Source organism: Dreissena polymorpha, chromosome 14 (genome assembly GCF_020536995.1).
Source record: "Dreissena polymorpha isolate Duluth1 chromosome 14, UMN_Dpol_1.0, whole genome shotgun sequence".
Taxonomy (NCBI): domain Eukaryota; kingdom Metazoa; phylum Mollusca; class Bivalvia; order Myida; family Dreissenidae; genus Dreissena; species Dreissena polymorpha.
The window spans coordinates 18,597,676-18,618,651 of NC_068368.1; the positions used below are offsets into that span (position 1 = coordinate 18,597,676).

General features: G+C 33.7%; 1 protein-coding gene and 1 long non-coding RNA gene across 3 annotated transcripts; both read right to left on the reverse strand.

The window, feature by feature from the left end:
- Positions 1-11,464: 11,464 nt before the first annotated feature.
- Positions 11,465-12,646, reverse strand: LOC127856903 (uncharacterized). The gene is made up of 2 exons (XR_008038227.1): positions 12,500-12,646; positions 11,465-12,198 (listed from the first exon to the last, which is right to left on the reverse strand). It is a non-coding gene; the product is annotated as an uncharacterized LOC127856903 (long non-coding RNA).
- A 1,746-nt stretch (positions 12,647-14,392) lies between these two features.
- On the reverse strand, positions 14,393-20,026 carry LOC127856869 (uncharacterized). 2 transcript variants are annotated; one of them, XM_052393042.1, is made up of 3 exons: positions 19,334-20,026; positions 15,548-16,797; positions 14,393-14,988 (listed from the first exon to the last, which is right to left on the reverse strand). In XM_052393042.1, the coding sequence occupies exons 1-3, from the start codon at positions 19,654-19,656 to the stop codon at positions 14,624-14,626; spliced, it is 1,938 nt and encodes a 645-aa protein (XP_052249002.1). In that variant the 5' UTR covers positions 19,657-20,026; the 3' UTR covers positions 14,393-14,623. The 2 variants fall into 2 exon arrangements, with proteins under 2 accessions (XP_052249002.1, XP_052249003.1); XM_052393043.1 differs by having other exon boundaries at positions 14,393-14,982; positions 19,334-20,025.
- Between the last annotated feature and the right edge of the window lie 950 nt (positions 20,027-20,976).

Sequence of the window (20,976 nt, forward strand, 5' to 3'; positions counted from 1 at the left end):
CAAATTTAGAGAAACTGAAAGATTAATTTAACTTTGTTCATATCTTCTATTTACCATTTAACGAGTTTCTGTTTTATCGGTCGATCATCTTTTGAGCAACATTTACACGAAAAAGGGCTCAAGAAATCAAAAAGAAATAACGTTCGCAATTTGTTCAAATAAAATTTTGGCATATATATGTTACTATTAAAAGATTTGATAAAACTATCACCCAATCGGGACAAGGTTTACCCACTGAAAGTGTATATATCGTCATGTAACCTATTTTCGCGATGTGCGTTCACAATTTGTTCCATGCAACATTTTCTGGGAATCGTGAAAAAATTAAAGAATTTTCATTCAAATAAATCAAATACATGAATTTGTTGTTAATGAAAAATACCAAAAAAAATGCAAGAAATGGTCATAAATTTGGACTATGTTAGTTGAAGTAAGATTTTTAAATACAATTTATGTGGGTTTTTCCTTATATTAGTCGTGTCTGTAATTATTTTCAAGCGTAGTAATGTTAGTAAAACAATATACTCGGAGCGCATGCGTGTGACGTCATCACGAGAACCGCGTTCTTAATGTAAACAAAGTGATCGACTTTTGGTCATGCTCGACTCAAGGTAATTGGAGGATATGTAATTTTAATCTTACTTGATTTCAAAACGGAAACTACTGTGATCTTAAAAATGTATTCTTGTTTCATGCAGAAACATTTTGGAAATTGCTTTAGATGTTCAATAAAATGTTTGAGAATATTGAATGAAAAAGTGTTTCCCTTATACAGGAACTGCCAATTCTATGCTCATTAGTTTTATTTCGTTTTATGTGCCTTTTGATGCCGAGGTGAGAACCCGCCCGTATTCCCCGATGAATAACTGATTTTTTTTTGCATTTGTTTAAAATACCCAAACTATGCGAAATAAAAAATGATGTATCTCAACAGAATTAAATTATATTAGCTAATATAAAAACACTGGTTGACTATCTTAGTTGTGCAATACAGCCTAAGGATGTTGGCCGTCGGGATATATTTCTTCTCACGTATTCTCTTCACTTTACTAAATGCCTCTTTGGTGTAGAGGTAAAGCATACGCATAAGGCCATTTAGGTGTCGTTCCGATTGACCAGCTTTACACCTGTTATACATTCGTCGACGTTCCATGGACTGACTGAGGCTTACAAAACGGACGAGGATGTACACCGCCTGGTAAGGAGAGCAGCCGTTCTTCCGCTTGTGTCTCTCGAGTCTGTGGAAGATATGTGGTTCAATGTCCCCACAGACGTGGACCTTCCCGCAGCTGTAGAGAGCTTATCCGACTTTGTCACTGAACAGTGGGTCGAAGGCGAGAAGATAGTATAGAACCATTTCGACACACACTGTCCCACAACAACTAACAACCTAGAGGGATGGTAGTATGCTGAAGAACGTGGTTCATCGACCGCGACCAAACATTTATAGCATCATCCGAACGCAACAACAAATAGAAATTTAGCTACATCAGACAGCTACAGTACTCAAAGGGGGGGGGGGGGGGCACCCGACACATCAAGAAGAGAAAATACAAAAACGTCGACCAACAACGTGTTGCCATGAAAAGACTATGTACTCAGACTGTGAAGGTTGTTCAGTACGAGGATGCGTGCTCATACTTTGTACATCTGTGAATTTCTTGATTTGGGCAAATCTTAATATGGAAATGAAAAATCCCTGTTTGATACTAATAAATTTCATATGTTGTCAATGAAACAATTGTCTGAGATTGTCTGAATGTTCAATACATTCATATTACACTTTCTTTGGGAATTTAATCTATTGGTTGTAAGATATAATGTGTTAATAAAGAAAAGAAAAATGTATTGAGTAGCATTTTTGTGTTTATTATGCTAGAAGCATGTTTGTGTTTATTTTGTTAATTTAATGAATTAAATACACGAAATAAATACACAAAACAATGAAAGAAAAACTCCGCAGTTAACCCGTTTCCGATCGAGATCGACTATACGATGTAGCGTAGAAAGTGGACCACAATTTTAAGCTAACTGTAGTTGGATATTTGCCCCAGGCATGCGACTTACCTGTATTTTCCGATATAATTGATGTTTAATCCTAAAAATCAAAATGCGGGACAATCGGGAGTAAATCATCAAACCCCCACCCCCAAGTCAAAATTCGCCATTATACATCATAGAAAAAAGTTTTTAATTCCAGGGTTTTTGGCAATTAATGATAATTGTATATGTTTAAATGTTTGCCACAATTCTCAATTTCATCATGATTGTGGCATATTCATTTGTTCAAACGTTGGTACACTTGCAAGTGAAGCTGGTACTTAAAATTTGAGGGGTAAAATAAAATATATTTCTATTTTTCAATCATGGATACATCTCTAAAAAGTTATTTATTTCCAAAATGTATTGGTTTAATCACTCTTACTGGAACTGGCTTTTAAGAACATTTTGGGACCTGATATATACAAATTTCACTGACAACACGGCTTTAATTGCTTAAAATATAGTCCGTAATACAATTGTTGCGTTATAACTCGTATACAGATAACTCTATTGATAGTTCTGTGTTCTTTATTCAGTTCTTTACATAATGTTTCAAAGTCCAATACATCCAAGTCCAAAAGTTAATCAACAAGATATTACAAAATCCGTTCAAATCCATCCGTATGAAATTCTAATTAAATAATGTATTGAATTAATACATCAAGCAAATATACTCTAACTCTAACGTACATTTAGTCGTGATAATATGTCAATTGCGGAAGAGAAACCTATCACCGAAGACGTAATTTATCATATATATCGGTCATTTTGGTTTGCGTATAAAATAAATGGTCTTTTTAATTGAAAAGGCGGACGAAATCGACTAAGGATTTAATATAAATTGACATTTTATCTCTCCATTTGGAGACCGTTTACATAATTAACGAAATTGGCCTTTAAGTTGCGCTGCTTACCATTTTAATATTTATATAATTAAATAATAATAATCTTATACCTTAATGTATTTATTATAATTGAACATTTTCTTTGAGGCCAATTTCTACACAATTTAAAATAAACCGCTCTGTTTCATTTACATAATTTATGTTTATTTACTTAATCATACGCTAATAATCATATTAAAGATAATTTCTTAAAAAAAAATAATAATAACAGTTCTGTTTTATAAACATGATTTATGCATGCATCAATATTGAGTATATTCTTTAGGATAATAGTTTCAACTTAATAATCATATTCTGCATAACTATTTTCTATATGATTTAGACTAAATTTTAGTAATTGTTCTCAATGTTAACTATATCAGGTAAATACGACACTCAATCAATCAATTAACACAGACCGTTATCTCTTTAATCTCTTAATTAATCGACAACGATCAATAAAAGCCAGTTGCTACTTCACACGCGAGAATTATTGGAAGTTGATCAGTTTAGTAAATTGAATATTGATGATGTTTTTATTGAGATTTAATGATATTTATAAGAATTTTAAATTCATTTGCCTATGCAGGGATCGACAAGATTACAAGAAATTAGATAATCCGACAGACGGTGGTTATATATTGCTGAATGAAAGAACCATAAACAACGCAAGAAGTTACACTCAAAATCTCTTTGATGCACTTTATATTGTGTACATTATAATTTAGAGTTTACATACTCACAAGTTCCAAATAGTTTATTATAAATGATTATAGCTAGTAATAATGATAAAATAATAAAAACTGAATAGTTATATTTTATTGAGATGTCTTTATTATATACAATTGACAAATTAAATTAAACAAACCAGTTCCACAGAGCCGATGCTGCCAACGTTCACAAACGTCGCATGTAACCGCATGTTGTCTAGGTCGTACCGCCAAATTGCACGAAATGCACAACACATTATCCATTTTTGAAATAATAGAACCAGACATTTGAGCTCCATTTTATATACTGGGATAATTCACAGTTAGGTTATTCCGAACATATCAAACAAAAAAGTATTACCAAAATATAAAAGACGGCGCTCTTTAACTTGTAAGCGTATTTGTAACAAAGGCCAGTAATATTCCCTAATTGCTTATTATATTAATTAATGATGAAATCTAAGGTACAAACTTGCTTACATGTGTGAAAAATCAAGACGGCGCTCCATAACTCGTAAGCGTGTTTGTAACAAAGGCCAGTAATTTTCACTAATTGCTTACTATATTAATTAATGAAAACTTAAGGTTCAAACTTGCTTATATGTGTGAACAATCAACAGTTCCCGATATGCAAATGATAATATAGGGCGAACGGACCCAGGGCGAACGTGTAACTAGGGCGAACGGACCCGATACCGGACCTGACTTTCAAACTACAAACAGATCGTTCATATGTTAATGGGTTTGACACGATATAATAAATACTCATCTTTAACAAAGTTTATGTGTCCTTCAATATTATAGATTTATAGCATTTTATGTGGGCGCAATTTAAGTGTTTTCTTATCCACATAACTTACTGTAGCCTTATACTTGTGTTGTTCAAAAACACCTGCCAACCATCTGAATCTATTAATCTACATGTATTTTTTAGAAGATAGGTTGTGGGCTGGCTCATATACGATATAATAGAATATTTATCAGCTCTTTTCAGTAATATTTTAATACATTTAATGTTTTATTCTGATATGAACTTTTGTTTGACCATTCTTTTTTACCGTCTTTTCAGAGGATGCAGATGTCAGAGGGCGGTAATAAGTGCATTTGTCGTTGCAGTATTTGTAATTAGGCACGAACCAAACACAAAAATATAAAGCTGATGCTTGTAGTGTTATTATATAGTATACATACACAAATCTGAATATAAGTGCTACTTAAATACACTTTTTGTTCCGTATACATGTCAAGACGCTAGTTCATTATGTTTTTTTTTTAATTTAAATAAACCATTTTATTATGGTATATATAAATGTGAAACAACACTTTACGAGTTTTTATTATTGTAAGGGAACACGAATTTACTTTGAAGTTGACTATGTAAACAGCAAAACAGAACAACATTTATAACCATCTTCTTAAAAGAAGTTTTTGTAAATATTGCCAAGTATATTTTGTTTATTCGTGCCGTGATTTATATGCTCTTGTTCATTTGTTTTGGCCATGAGGCCCAGTTTATTGATGTTTCAAGTGTCTAAGGGAACAATTTTGGAGGTTTGTTGAGTGTTTTTAGAATGCATCAACGACATTTATGTGTTTACTTATACCATTGATTTATTGCATTTGTGTGATGTTATGCGAAAATCCCTTGTAACAGACATGTGGCAGGCTGTAAAATGTATGATTTAAGTCCACATTAAGTGTTTGCAATTTATTATTGAATTTAAATGTTCAAGGTTATAATACCCTTGTTTTATAACCAGACGTCTCGAATGTAAATATAACTCTCTCGGTTAGACAATGTCTCTGCAAACATTTTCAAGTGTACTCGGCACTTACATACATGATACAAAAACCAATAAAAACCAACACTGTACATCTTAAAAAAATGTATTTCTTGTTTATAGTACGCTTTGACAAATTGACTAAAAAAAATAAATTGAGACATGTCCAGTTTCTTCATTTCTATGTTTTACTCTGGGAAAATGGGGTTTAATGCATGTGAGAAAAGTGTCGTCCAAGATTGGCTTGTGCAGTCCACACAGGCTAATCAGGGACATCGTTTTCCGCTTTTATGGAATTTTTTGTTTAAAGTAAGACTCTTCTTGCCGAAAATCCAATCTCAGAGGAAAGTGTAAGGACTGCACAGGCTCACATGGGACGACACTTAACAAACATGCATTAAGCCCAGTTTTCCTAGAGCGTAGCTCATATGTCCTAATGGTTCATCTGGATAAAAGTATCAAGCCTTTAACGCTGTTCAATACTGTTTTGGATATACATGGCACATGTTTTGGCCAAGTTTCATTAAGATTAGGCAAATGTTGCCTTCAGAGGTTTCACAAGGCAAATGTTTAGGGCAGATGACACACAGAGAAATGTTTATCATAAAAGCTCACCATATGCACTGTGACCAAAAACACATTAATATATATGCAACAACATACCCACTAAGTCACAGACAGAAATATAAGAAATTAAAATAATAACAACAATAAGTAAGTATTTAATTTATTACTTAGCGGAATTATTTAAAACTCAAAACAAACAATTGCATTTTAAACAAAGAGTTCTAACAAACACAGCAACACCATAATATTTGACAGATTTAAATCAATACACAAGTAAATATATAAATAATGAACTTTTAAATCAAGCACAAACATGGAGATTAAAAAGTAACTTGGGTCCATAAAACAAAGTACTGTTAAACATTACATATTTAGAATACATGACTGTGGCTGGAATGGAGAAATAATGAAAAGGAAAACTTTACCGAGAGCCCACATGCCCTGCAACACTAACTTAAGACCAATACAAACTTAATTGTTCTGGTCAGATATTCCTTTCTCTGGCAGTCAAGTTTTGGTTTCAATGGTTTGGAACCATTCAAGCTTGGATGAGATATCATAAAGACATATATTTTGAGCAAGATTAATGTTCATTTGGTAATATAAGTGGCATTTAGAGTGCTCATAAGGTAAATGTTGATGATGAACAACGACAACAAGTACACGTACCTTATCACAAAAGCTCCAAATGAGCTTAAACAAGGGCTGTTTGTAAAACATGCATGCTCCCCCCCATATGGGCTGTCAGTTGTAGTGGCAGCCATTGGGTGAATACGTTTTTGGTCACTGTGACATTGACCTTTGACCTAGTGACCTGAAAATCAATAGGGGTCATCTACCAGTCATGATCAATGTACCTATAAAGTTTCATGATCCTAGGCGTAAGCTTTCTTGAGTTATCATCTGGAAACCATTTTACTGTTTCGAGTCCCCGTGACCTTGACCTTTGACATAGTGACCTGAAAATCAATAGGGGTCATCTGCGAGTCATGATCAATGTTCCTATATAGTTGTATTATCCTAGGCGTAATCTTTCTTGAGTTATCATCCGGAAACCATTTTACTGTGTCAAGTCACCGTGACCTTGACCTTTGACCTAGTGACCTGAAAATCAATAGGGGTCATCTGCGAGTCATGATCAATTTACCTATGAAGTTTCATGATCCAAGGCGTAAGCGTTCTTGAGTTATCATCCGGAAACCATTTTACTGGTTGGAGTCACCGTGACCTTGACCTTTGACCTAATGACCTAAAAATCAATAGGGGTCATCTGCGAGTCATAATCAATGTACCTGTGAAGTTTCATGATCCAAGGCGTAAGCGTTCTTGAGTTATCATCCGGAAACCATTTTACTGGGTCGAGTCACCGTGACCTTGACCTTTGAGCTAGTGACCTTAAAATCAATAGGGGTCATCTGCGAGTCATGATCAATGTACCTATGAAGTTTCATGATCCTAGGCGTAAGCGTTCTTGAGTTATCATCCGGAAACCATTTTACTGGTTCAAGTCACCGAGACCTTCACTTTTGACCTAGTGACCCTAAAATCAATAGGGATCATCTGCGAGTCATGGTCAATGTACCTATGAAATTTCATGATCCTAGGCGTAAGCGTTCTTGAGTTATCATCCGGAAACCATTTTTCTGGTTCTAGTCACCGTGACCTTGAACTTTAACCTAGTGATCTGAAAATCAATAGGGGTCATCTGCGAGTAATGTTCAATATACCTATGAAGTTTCATGATCCTTGGCGTAAGCGTTCTTGAGTTATCATCCGGAAACCATTCGGTGGACTCACCGGCGGACGGACGGACGGACCGACCGACATGTGCAAATCAATATACCCCCTCTTCTTCGAAGGGGGGCATTAATATAACAGAGCATCTAAGTATGCAATACATAGAATAGTTTTTAAACAATTAATCATATGCGTGAACATTTCTAAATATGTAAGTACTGTTTAAACCATAATACTGACTCATCCTGAGAAGAATGTATACCTCAATTCAAATAAAAAATAATAAAACACACCGCAAACTCAAGCACACTATGTCATCTTTAAAGAAAAGATATGCCATTTAATAGCTAAACAGATATACAAAGCTATGTAAATCAATAACCAACTATTTGAAATTTGTTAACATAACAACTGCAACAACATGTGGAGGTTACAGTAACAACCAATTGAAGAAACTAACTTATCCCAGGAAAAAAGGGCATACACATGTACTTGTATGCAAATAAAGCTAAAATGTCAAGATTGCTACAAAGGGACTTATTACAAACATCAGACACAAGCTTTCCATTTGACCACAGCAAACACTTGCAGACCCATCATTTTGAAACATACCATGCTAAAACAAGACAGCTGTCACAGACGGAGCATCCTTGGCTATCCGTTCATTGTTGTGGAAAGGATACAATAAGAATGTTCATGAGTCCTGATATTGGCAGTTGAAATTCATCAAACAATAAATACTATAATCTATAAATCTTAATATGCAAGCAACGTAAGAATGCACCATGAAAAAGAACAATTACAGTTTGGATAAATCAATAATACTGTATAACACACACTTTCTGCAGAAGAAACTTAATAAACGTTGAAAAATATACACCTTGCAATTTATGTTAACACCACTATAAAAAAGCGTAGTATGCAGACAAAATGATAGCAATGTCTCTATATCTAATGTAAATGTGACAAACAATATGGTTTTGTTATAGTTCCCAAACAAAAGATAACGCGTTTCTTTGAGAAACACCATAGAGTGTGATCAATTGCAAAAGTTTGTCTAGGCTTATGAGCTAGTTGTTTTCATGGCAAGTTCTTGTCAAGGGAAAATGAGACATATTTGTGAGGGTCACACCTGTATTGCACACCTTCCATCTCCATTATCATGTGTTTTAGTCACTAGGTCATAAACGCCTTCTAAAAGATGAAATCACAGTCTAGAAAAGCTGTAATGGTCACATTTGACCTTTGACCTCTTAGCATGACCTTGACATTTGAGCTAGAGACACAGATTTTCTGCACAACACACAGTCTCCCTACAGATAATTTGTGGAAAGTTATTTTGGAATTGCATGATAAGTGATTAAATTACTGATCAAACAATTTTTAAGGATGTACATGCGTGTAGACAGGCACAAATTGCATTCCATAATGCCCCCAGCTATGTGCGCATGTGTGTGTGTGTGGGGGGGGGCGGGGTGGGGGTTATAAAAAATATCGAGAGTAACTGCTTTTTTATGGAATTATTATGTTTAGAAGGTCCCAGTAATGGCAGGTTACCAGCAGATCCTGGTTAAAAAAGGACTCTGATTAATGGCAACAGCTTATCTAGAAGAGGTCAGAATAACTGGCCAATAACTCCTCGACTTTACCATTGTGGGTGTGAATCTCACTCACAGGTACTTGAAAAAAAATGTTTGGTCCTTTTAAAGAATGCCACTTAGACATAATTATTACCTAAAATATCATTTTCCCAAGGATTGCTCAATTTCTGTTTTCATAGCAATCCTATTATGCTGTGATTGTGTTCCATACATGTTGCTTTGGTGCTTTAATACACATTACAAGTCCCAGGTAGAATAAGTCAGGATGTTATCTGAGGAAACATTATTGAAAATGTCAGCAGGAGACTATTAATGCTAATTGATCCCTTAAAATGAGGTAGGAAGTCAATAATTACTTAAGATGAGGTAGTAACTACATAATTACTAACAACTTTGTTGTTATCAGACTTTTTATGCCTGTGCCAGACTTATTAATTTATGTAAGACATGAAGCTTGTGTTATAAACTCCTCTGTTACTCCTGGGTGGATTGTACTCAAACTTTCACAGTTAAAAATAATGTGTAGATGATCGTTAGGAAAGCCATTATGGCTGCAGCTAGTTTTGGCAGAATTATGGCCATTTGTCTGTTTATCCATATAAGAATATATATTCACCATAAGCTTGTGTTTTAAACTTCTCTATGGATCCCACTCACACTTCCACAATTAAGTGACCTAAATGTGTAAATGATCTTTGAAGAAAGGAATTTGGGCTGCAAAGAGTTTTGGTAGAATTATGGCCCTTAGGTTCTAAGTTTTTGAAAAAACACAGCTGCCAGAGGCGGGATGTTGATTTAATGGTTACTGTGTATTGTTAGACAAGGTTTGATCAATAGTTTCTTCTGGCTTAAGTTGAACTGATGGTATTTGTAGCTTCTTACTTTTATGTCGATTTGTTACCTGTGCTTATTGTCATAACAGTCTTTGTACAAACGTTTTCCATAAAGATACATCTTAGTTTTATAATATTTATTGCTTTTCTTAAAGATTCTTTTAAACAGTATTTTATATTATTGAATAACAAATTAATAACAAATGTCATATATATTGGTTTACATTGAAAGTCTGGTTCCAACTGTTCATCTTTTATATATTAATCATACAAACTGAAAGTAAGATCATAACATAAGATGATCAATAACACAACTGACAATCACTCATTTACAATCTTAATTTCTTGAAATTAAATAATTTCTTAAATTTTGATATAGTTTCATTAAATTATTTTATTGAAAACAGTTGAAATAATTATTTAAAAAAAGCTTTTACATTTTAAAATTTCAATATATGTCCTTGTGACAATATTGTTTTGATTTAATGTGTCATTTTGGAAATGATAATTATTGTTAGATTCCCTTCTCGAAAAAGTGCACTAAATGCGCATTTAATGCGCATTAAATGCACATTAAATGCGCATTTAATGCGCATGTTATTGGCACCGTATTTTTTGCTTAACAAGTGCATTTTAATCTGTTAAAAAAAAACACTTTTTACTAGTGTGTTTATACATTTAAGTGTATTTTTTTTCCACGAAATAATACACTTAAGTGCGTTTATTATGATAATAAGTGCGCTTAAGTTTATTTTTAAGTGCATTTATACACTTGAGTGTATTTTAAGACATACAAATAATACACTTCATGGTCAAAGTAAATTTTTTAAAGCGCATTAATACACTTGAGTGCATTTCCAGTCATTCAAATAATACACATTACAGAATTAAAAGCAAATTATTTAAGCGCATTAATGCACTTGAGTGCATTTCCAGTCATTCAAATAATACACTTCATTGAGTATTCAAAGTGAATTTTTGTAAGCGCATTAATACACTTGAGTGCATTTCCACTGATACAAATAATACACCTTACAAAATTGAAAGTGACTTTTTTTAAGCGCATTAATACACTTGAGTGCATTCCCGGTCATACAAATAATACACCTTACAATATTAAAAGTGAATTTTTAAGCGCATTAATACACTTGAGTGCATTTTCAGTCATACAAATGATACACTTTTTGAAGTGTTGGAAGTGAATTTTTTAAGCGCATTATATGCTCAAGTGTACTTTTCATCACTTCAAATTAATATGCTTAAAAATTAACCAAATTTAAAAAAAATCCCAGCATTTTGAAGTCAGCATTCATTCTTTAAATGAAAGGTTAGTGTAAACACATACATAAAAAACAAAAAGTACAATTCAATAGATAAATACACACTTTTATTAGAATGTTAAACCTTAAAAAACAAAAACAAATGTTACATATCTACATAAAAGAGAGGATTCAAACGGGCTATTGCCTATCTGGAATTAACAATTGAAAATATCAAGCTCATACCAGTGATTTTTCTCCCCCCTGATTATCGGTAACTGATTAACAGCCAAATACAGGTGGTTTCCACTTCAAAAATATTAAAGATTTCCCCTCCTTAAGCTGAAATGTTTTCCCTATCATTTACTAGATTTTTATATATTACATTAATTCCTTTTTAATATGGACAAAAGCAGTACATTTAATTCAATCATATTCTGGATCCTAATATATGATAAATGAACAGTATTCATGAAATTTATATAAATCTATACCTTATTTTTAAGATCTTCCTTTTTTTGTTCATTATTGCGCTAAAACATGCCCTTCTGAGAGCCAGTACGTACAGGTTGTTTTGAATTTCCAAAGAAAATCACTGCATACATGCTGACAATATTTAGCAGCTTAGCCCCTGTCACTATATTTGTTGTTATACACTGTTCCTTACAAAGAATGCATTCATAAACAACCCTTATAGAGCACTTCACCAGCTGATCAGGTCTGAATACTACTGTCATGGTCTGCGAGGCGCTTCTCGTGCATGATCTCATTTGAGATCAGGTCCTGAAAGATATTTTATAATGTAAGTGTTAAATATTGCTGTTATGGTAATCTTGTTCAACAGTTGCTATAAATATCATAAATTTAAATCAAAACAAGTTGTTGTTTTTGTTTGTTTATTTTCGCAATTTTAATCTCGTGATCACATGTGACTTAACGCTTTTCATAAATAATTTAAAGAAATTACGTTTGATAGAAAATACTGTTAATAAATGTACTAATATATGTGGTCTCCTTTGGCTGTGTGGACTGGTCGGAAGTGTGACTTCTTTGAATTGCAATAACCTTTATTATATAGTTTTACCTCTCAACAAATCCATCTTTTCTTGGTCAAGGACAAGCTACAGGGCACGGTTTCCCACTCCTGTTCCCCTCAAGTTGGCCTGGTATACATGTCCATACATCAGGTAGTCCCCTTTTTGCTCCCTTTTTTGGCAGGCGATGATGCACATTCTGTCCAATGGATCTTCCGATCAATGTAAATTTCACCTTGGGGTTTAACCTTCAAATATAAAATATTAAAGTTCTGATTAAATATGGGGGAAAGAAATCTGTTCATTAATGACAAGAAATAGGTATAAATAAATTTTAAGATGACAATAACCATAAAATACAGCCATAATAATTCAAATGGTGTTTTTTTCCTTAAAATTGCATTACATTTACTCATCCAGTTACATTTCCCAGTGACAATACATAAATATGATAATGATCATAATTAATTTAATTAAAAAGAGATGCAGAAATGAAAATACAAACCTGTTACAGCTGTTCTTCAGCATTCCAAAAAAACAAAAACGGCAGTTGTTGATCACTTTAACCACCCACTTTGAATCTTCTTTGCAACAAACTTATTGTTGATTTACACATTGTAGTAAATACACATTGTTTTCATCACACAATAGTTCATGTGCTGAAAGAATTTCAAGACATTTGACACTAGAATTAATGTTGCTGAATTATACCTAAAAATTTAGCTCAATTTAAGTTGCTGAAACCAAATTGTTTACAAAAATAACTTCCTGTGCTCCAAATAACTTGCTGTGCTCCAACCAATCAAAAGTGGTTTGTTTTCAAATAGATGGTCCCAGAACCAATCAAAATTCTATAAACACCCCTTTGTTTTGGCTAGATGGAGCACTGATAGGGATTAGTGTTTATGATGCTAATTGATCTCTTATCTGATCCTGATCTTATCTGATATTTATTGAATAATACACAGCACACTTAGCATATTATATTTAATTGTGAATATTTCAATATAACATACTGAATGGTGTTAGGAAATAAATATAATATTATAAATATTATTTAAATTGTCTTTTAAAATGTATGTTAATAGTCAATGTGGTAGACATTAATTGAATTGGGGTTAAATATCAGTGTAAGAAAGTTCAAATACTTGTTTTTTATGTTGTGAAGATATAATTGATTCTGGCAAGACCACATAATTTTTTTGACACTTTCAATATTTTTAATTATTTACCCACAGCCTGATTTAGTTGTACTTTTCCCTTTAAAAGCTGCTCTACTGAATCACATATTTTATGAGCAGACAAATTGTAATAATAAGACCATAAACATTATGTGAAGATAAAAAAGAATTCAGTACAATCCTCCTATTAAACACTATATCTCTGTCCTTTAACTTCAGTTATTTGCTATAGTGTTGCTCTTTTTTATGAAGATGCACTAAAACTACACTTGTACAGAAAGAATATTTTTTTTGCAAATCAGAAGATACACTAATATGCACAAAAAATGCACTTCATTGAAAAAATGCACTTATTGCATAAAAAGATGCACTTTGTCTACAGAAGATACACTTAAAGTACAGTAAAATACACTTAAAGATAATGAAAATACAGAAAAAATGCACTTTAGTGCACTTAATTATGAAAAAAATGCAGAAAAAATACACTTTTCGGTAAAAATGCAGAAAAAATACACTTTTTAAAGCGTATTTTGTTAAAAAGTGTATTTTATTTTGAGAAGGGTTTGATACTCACATAAATATGTTTGAACAATAGCTGACACACAGACAAAATTAATGAAAAAGTATAACAGTACTTAACATGCATATTATGAACACAATCATGATATAATATATAATATGCATGAGTAAACTAATTATCTTACACAAAATCATTCCATATACTTAGTTAAAATTAAAGTAAGTAGTCATTTCCTATGTGCATTATCAGTATATATAGTTTAATTCGAATTTCATAATGATATTGATATGGTGAAGACTGGTTTTATGGGAAATTTCTATTTTTTTCCTACATGAAGATAATTAATGTGTCCTATTACAACAGGCACTTTGTCTTATATGCACTGTATACAAAACTGGAACACCATTTTAAATGACAACTCATATATATGATTGTAAATATTATTATAAATGAGCATCATCCTACACCAACAGTCACTGTGACTCAAACACTATAATGTCATCATTGCCACTCATTCCCACAATGAGTGAGCCTGTATGCTTCCTGTAGTAAACAGATGAAGGGTAAGTAACACCATCCTTCTCTGTGACCACCTCTGCCAGTCTCTGTCTCCCATCCCTGTCTACCTGGATGATTTTGCGGGACCGTACTCCACACACCAGAACTTGTCCTGAGTCTGTCACATGGAGGGCAGAATGGGCATTCCATCTCCAGTCCAGTGCAGGGTCAGTGAATCTGGAGATTACTGTGCCATCCCTGGACAGTGTCACCAGCTGATTACTGGTCAGGTTGGCCACATATATCCTGTCTCCATCTGGACTCACTGCACAGGCTCCAACTGTGGTATAGAAGACAGGGATGAGTTGTTAGTTATATAACAAAGGTCATGATATAAAAAGTAGTTACCGGTAGTCTAAAGTTCTTCTATAAAAAAAATCAGCTTTGTGTAGTATTTGGAACATATGTTAAACACTTGATAAAATTAATAAACATGCGTAAATATGCATACACAAATTATTTTGACATAAAGTGCAGTTAATATCAACTTTAAAGTCCAGTTGCATTATGAATGTTACTTATTGAGGTTATTTATTTCGATAAATTGGTTTATTATTTGGGAATAATTATTTAAGATATCATCGTCTAGCTTTAATATTATATTGGTAATTGATTAAAAATAATACTCTATTGATTTTCAAATCATCTGTATTTGTTAATATGCATGAAAAACACATGTTGTAATTTACTTCAACATGTTCTGCTACTTATTTACAAAACATACATTGTTTGATAAGATTACTGGTATATGAAGCTTATTACTTCTTTATTTAAATTACAGATGAAGCATGGGTGTTAAAAGTTTAGAAAATTAGAATAATGACAGTGAGAATTATTACCTGTCCATAAATCTGATGTATTCTCATACATCTTGCTCACCATGAGTCTTCCAACCACAGTATAGCGATACAGAGCACTACCACCTGCAATGTACAGATTACCCTTGTGATGGGCAATACTCGTGCAGCTATGTTGGAGCTTCAGTATTTTGTTCTTTACCAGCTGACCATTGGTCACTCTGATGAAATGGACCTCACAGTTATTCAGAATAACAGCCACAGCACTTGAGTCAATGCTGCACATGGACCATGGTGAATCAGGCAAGTCACAGTGGGCCACCACCTTGAAGGTCTGATCCAGCAGCTTTGCACAGTTGTTATCGTAGTCTGAGATGAGGAGTTCTCCAGTGGCTGTCTCACATATACCAGATATAAAGCAGTTGGATGAATCCCTCACTATCTTCACATTATACTTCTTACTTCTATTCACTTTTATGATTGGATCAGGTTCGATTACTCCACCTGGTTGACATCCCTGGATCAGCAGGTGTGATAAACTTGCTACCGGATCTGACACATGACCTGACTTGGTCACATCACTCGTTTGGTTTCCAGTGCTATACTGTCTAGATGAACTGGATTCTGGATTGGATTTTTTTACTTTGAATCCTGGAGTTGTTTGGTTTTCAGTGTCAGACTTGCTGGATGCTGAAAGTTTATTCTGTCTGGTTTCTGTGTTCTGTGTTGTCCTTTTAGCAGGTTGTGATTGTTTCACTGTGCTCAGTATTTGTCCCAATCCTGAGAGGGTGGACAGGGTTTGTTGGATGGTTGTAGCAGGATTAAAGGTTAGTGTCCTCTCATTCTTATATGTCATTTCTTGTAAAACTGCTTCTACGTTGTGGGACTGGTCAAGGCATTTTCTATACTTGATAAAACTCAGTGCTTCACTTTTGTCTTTTATTGTTTGCAAATCTTGTTCTAAGCATGTTATATTTGTGATGGACTTTGAGCAGATTTCAATGTCAGTTTGAATAGATGTCCTCATGGTGGCCAGTAATGTATCCAACTCCTTCTTGGTATTCTTCTCCAGTAGATCCAAAGAATCATTAATTGTCTTGCGTAAAGCATTCATTTCTTCCAGAATTTTTTGGTAAGATTTCTCAAGAGACTTCATATTTTCCTCAAAGTCGTCTTTCTTGTGTATCAAATGCTGTTGTTGTGTTTTAACAGTGGCTGACAACTGCTTGAAGTCTCCTTTTTGATGTAGGTTTTTCACTTTGTCAGCTATATGTACCACATGACTGCATTTCCTGCAAAACAAACCCACTTTTCATCATGTATGTGCTGTGCTAAGGATTGTAAATATTTTAAAATTAATTTTGAATAATATTTAGTTTTCACATGTATTTTCTTTAAAGAGACACATTTAGCCTTATTTTTGTAACGTAAGAATGTGAATTTAACTTCTAAGAGAAATATCTAAACTGTAATTCTTATCTTATATCTTGAGAAATGCTTTGACCTAGGATCAACCGGTTTCTTGGGTGGAAAGGAAAACGCATATGGAGTTTAAGGTCATCAGGTCAAATTTAAGGTCACATGGGGCTTGTATAATGAAATTAGTTTTTACTCATCTAAATTGTTATGCTGGTTACTTGGGAGGACAGAGAGTTTCCTCTTGAATTCGTCAACAAATCAAAGATCAAGGTCACTTGTGCTTGTAACATGAAATTTGTTTCCACACAATATAGACTAGAAATGGCGCGGCAGAGGCCGACGCATATCCCCACGCTGCATGTTTGACCCAGGGGACACGCCAGGGTTGGTAATAGGGCCATGCATAGTTGAGATTGACCGTATTGTCATAAGAGATGTTCAGTATCAATTGGAAGTGAATCGGAGAAGAAATGAAGAAGTTAATGTAAAATATCATAAAACACAATGTCCCCTCCTGCGCTGCTTTGGTTTATTAAAAAAAATCATCATTTGGCAGGTTCATTACTTACCTCCCTTTAAAGCTTATTACTTCCCTTGACCTTTCACCACTCAAAATGTGCAGCTCCATGAGATACACATGCATGCCAAATATCAAGTTGCTGTCTTCAATATTGCAAAAATTATAGCCAATGCACCATACCGGGGGCATAAAAATGAGTGAAAATCTCTGACCCGGCCCACACCAACCCCCATAACTTTTGACTCAGGGGTCAGATCAAAATCCAAATAGTGCAGGGTCCCACATATGCTCATAGCTACCATGTGTGTAAGTTTCAAGGTTCTAGTGCTTATAGTGTAGGAGGAGAAAGTGGCCAGGACAGACGGACGGACAGACGGACGCTTAGAATCATATTAATTAGTACACTGGTTGGTCTTGATTAAGGATCACCCATTAGTATTTTAAAGTCAAGAGATCAAAGCTGATGGTCACAAGTACAACTTTTCTGCATTCATGTTTTACTAACATCTCTTGTTTTTTGAGTGATGTGGTGTATAAACATTTATGATCTACCAAATCCAACAAATATTCTTTTATTTAATGAGTTTATGAATTTTCAACAGTCTAGGGGTCACCGTGGTGTAGTGGATATGGTGTCCTCTTAGCAACCAGGAGGTCATGGGTTCGATCCCCACTGTTGGCGTGTTCATTAGATAGACATCAAGTACTTATTCCAGTCCCAAGAAACAGACTCAAAAGCGTTTCAAATAAGCCTAAAGTAAGGCTTTAGATGCAATCGAACAAATAAAGAGGTTTAAAATAACAATCTAAAAGTATTTATGATCAAATTTCTGTGAATGAAATACCTGATGTCAAAACAATGAGGTAATTTCACAAGTTTTGAATGCGATACCATCACTTATACATTTACTGTATTCATTTGGGAATCAGGAAAATGTTGTTTCAGTGAAATGTCAAAATTAATGACAATGTTCATATTTCTTTACTTCAAACGCAAGATAATTGCTTCAGGCAGCTCAAGAGACCTATGTTATGCTTTCAACCCTGCCCAAAGCCAATCTCGCGTTGGCTGGTAAATGTTTGAATATCAACTCCGGATATTCACGTGGAATTTATTGTTACAAAAAAAAAACAACTAGCATTTTGTATCTCGTTAAATTTATATTACCATAGCACATCTAGCGTTGATATTTTGGCTATTGCTATGAGGAAAACTGCTTTTTTTATGTTGTTTTTTTTATACAAAATACGTATATTTGTTGATTTTTTAGTATTTATGGGGCTTTAATTACCTTTAAATCATGGTTTGCAGAAAATAACTTGTATTATAAAATACTTTATGCTGAAAGATGTTAGGTCCCTGAAAATTGAAATACATGTATCAAGAGAATAATTTGACCTAAGAATATCCAAGTTTGTATGTTGGGTGCCAGTGAAGTGGAAGAAACCTATCAGTTTTTAGGTTGACCAGTTGGTGGTCAAGGTCACAACATTAACACATATTTAGTATGACTTTTCAAAAGGCTGCCAGTTGGACACACAATTGCTTTATAAACATCTTTTGTTATGATTTTGTCAACGCATAACTTTTAATGTATATGCTAGAATGCCAACATGCTGTTAGTATTGCATTAATGCTTTACAACTGCGCCTACATTTGAGGGATAAACGTATTTTTTATCCCGCTTTTTTTGTGAACTTTTTTTTGAATTTTAGGAAGATGTTAAGTTATATCTGATACTTGAAATAAAATATCAGGTATCAGGTGAGCATTCTGTGTCCTTTAGGGCAATCTTGTGTCATTTTTACAATGTTAGAAGAGATATGAAGGTTGATCAAAGCTTGGTTGAGCCGTGTGCAAAATTTGATAAAGAGTACCTAGTACTTACTGATGATTGTTGATATGGCAGGCATGACATATCAGCTCACTGTGGTCCTCACAGAATCCTGTCAGTTTTTCTTTCTTGTGCTCCTGACATAGCTCTTGTGAATCCACATTGTTCTCTGGCCACTGGCTGATGTTTACCTTGCCCAATGTTGCATGCTTCTTAAAAAGTGAGTTATGGAGCTTCACACATTTCCCACAAAAAAACTTGGCACATTCCTCACAGTAAAATTCAGCCTCTGTGTTTCTTTCATTTTCCTGACAGGTGAAACAAGAAAAATCAAAGTCTGATCCTTTATTAATTGAACTCTCCAAATAGGAAGCCATTTTTGTCACTATTGATAATTTCTTTCGTTGTTAACTTAAATATTAAAATTTTATCTGAGTTACCAATGTAAGGTGATATCGGGTCATGTGACTGTGTATCGTGTCCTACTTTTGTTGTTACAAGTATACCCTTATCAATGGATCGCTTAACTTAACAGTTAGATGAGGTTTAAACAAGTTTAAAGAACACTTTGTATACACTGTTCTATTTGATTAGTCTAATCAATTATCAATGGGTTGATTAGCAAACATGTAGAAATATTTACAGTATGGCAGAGTTTAAAAGGTTTAAAGAGCACTTTTTATATATGCTGTTAAATTTGATTAACGGTAGTCAATAAATTATATACTAGTATTTATCACAGATATACATGTATATTTGTGACTGTCATTGTCAGATTTAATTTATTAGGCACTTAATAATTATATGTGTAAAAAGTAAATAACAATTGAAATTGAGTAAATAAACTCTCAATCTGAAATTGAGGGCTGCTGTTCATATAACTTATGAGATCTGGGCAACTGCACAAGTTAACAATAAAGTTATCGGGTAGTAGTCACCTCAGAGCAACGTGTTCATGGGGAGCTTAATTGTTAGGTTCAGTGTTATGTGTTGTTATCAGTCCATGCGTGAATGAGTGTGTCACCTTTTTCTGTTAATGACTTCTCCTGAACCAAAATGCAAATTTTAATGAAACTTCACAGGAATGATCCTTGGATGATTCTTTCAAAGTTGTTCTAATCATTCTTGTCCATTGCACAATTATGTAGTTCACCGGAGCTAAAAATAGATTTTAAGAATTAAAATATCACAAATCTTCTTTGAAACTACAAGGGTCAGGGCTTAAGTATTTGGTTTGTAATATAGTCTAGAAGTCCTCTATGAAGTCGGTTGAAGTCATGCACCTGGAGTCAAATAAGATTACTCCCTAGAGTTTAAAAACCTCTCTTCAATAATACAGCTCAGGAGTGAAATATTTTGCATGTAATATGTATTGTTGTAATCTACCATGTTTGTATAAATAATCTCAGGTCAAATTTGCCCTGACCAAGAGCTGTCTGGTTATAATATGTATATAGTAATACATTTAAAAATCTTCCATGGGAAATAAAATAATTGTATTCAAGGATTCATCGGTTGGCTCAAAAAACGTTTTATTTGGCAAAGATGTGGACATGATACAAATGTCTACCTTTTAGAATCTTTAGCTCACCTGAGCACAGTACATCTTTTTAAAACGATATTTCTTGTTTATAGTATGCTTTAAACACATTTACTGAAGACAATAAATTGAGACATGTCCAGTTTCTTCATTCATA

Coding starts and splice junctions, on each gene's coding strand:
- LOC127856869 (XM_052393042.1), bottom strand. CDS start 19,656: ATGGCTTCCTATTTGGAGAGTTCAATTAATAAAGGATCAGACTTTGAT. Junction 16,798..19,333: donor TGCCATATCAACAATCATCA/GTAAGTACTAGG, acceptor TTTGTTTTGCAG/GAAATGCAGTCATGTGGTAC. Junction 14,989..15,547: donor TACATCAGATTTATGGACAG/GTAATAATTCTC, acceptor TCTATACCACAG/TTGGAGCCTGTGCAGTGAGT.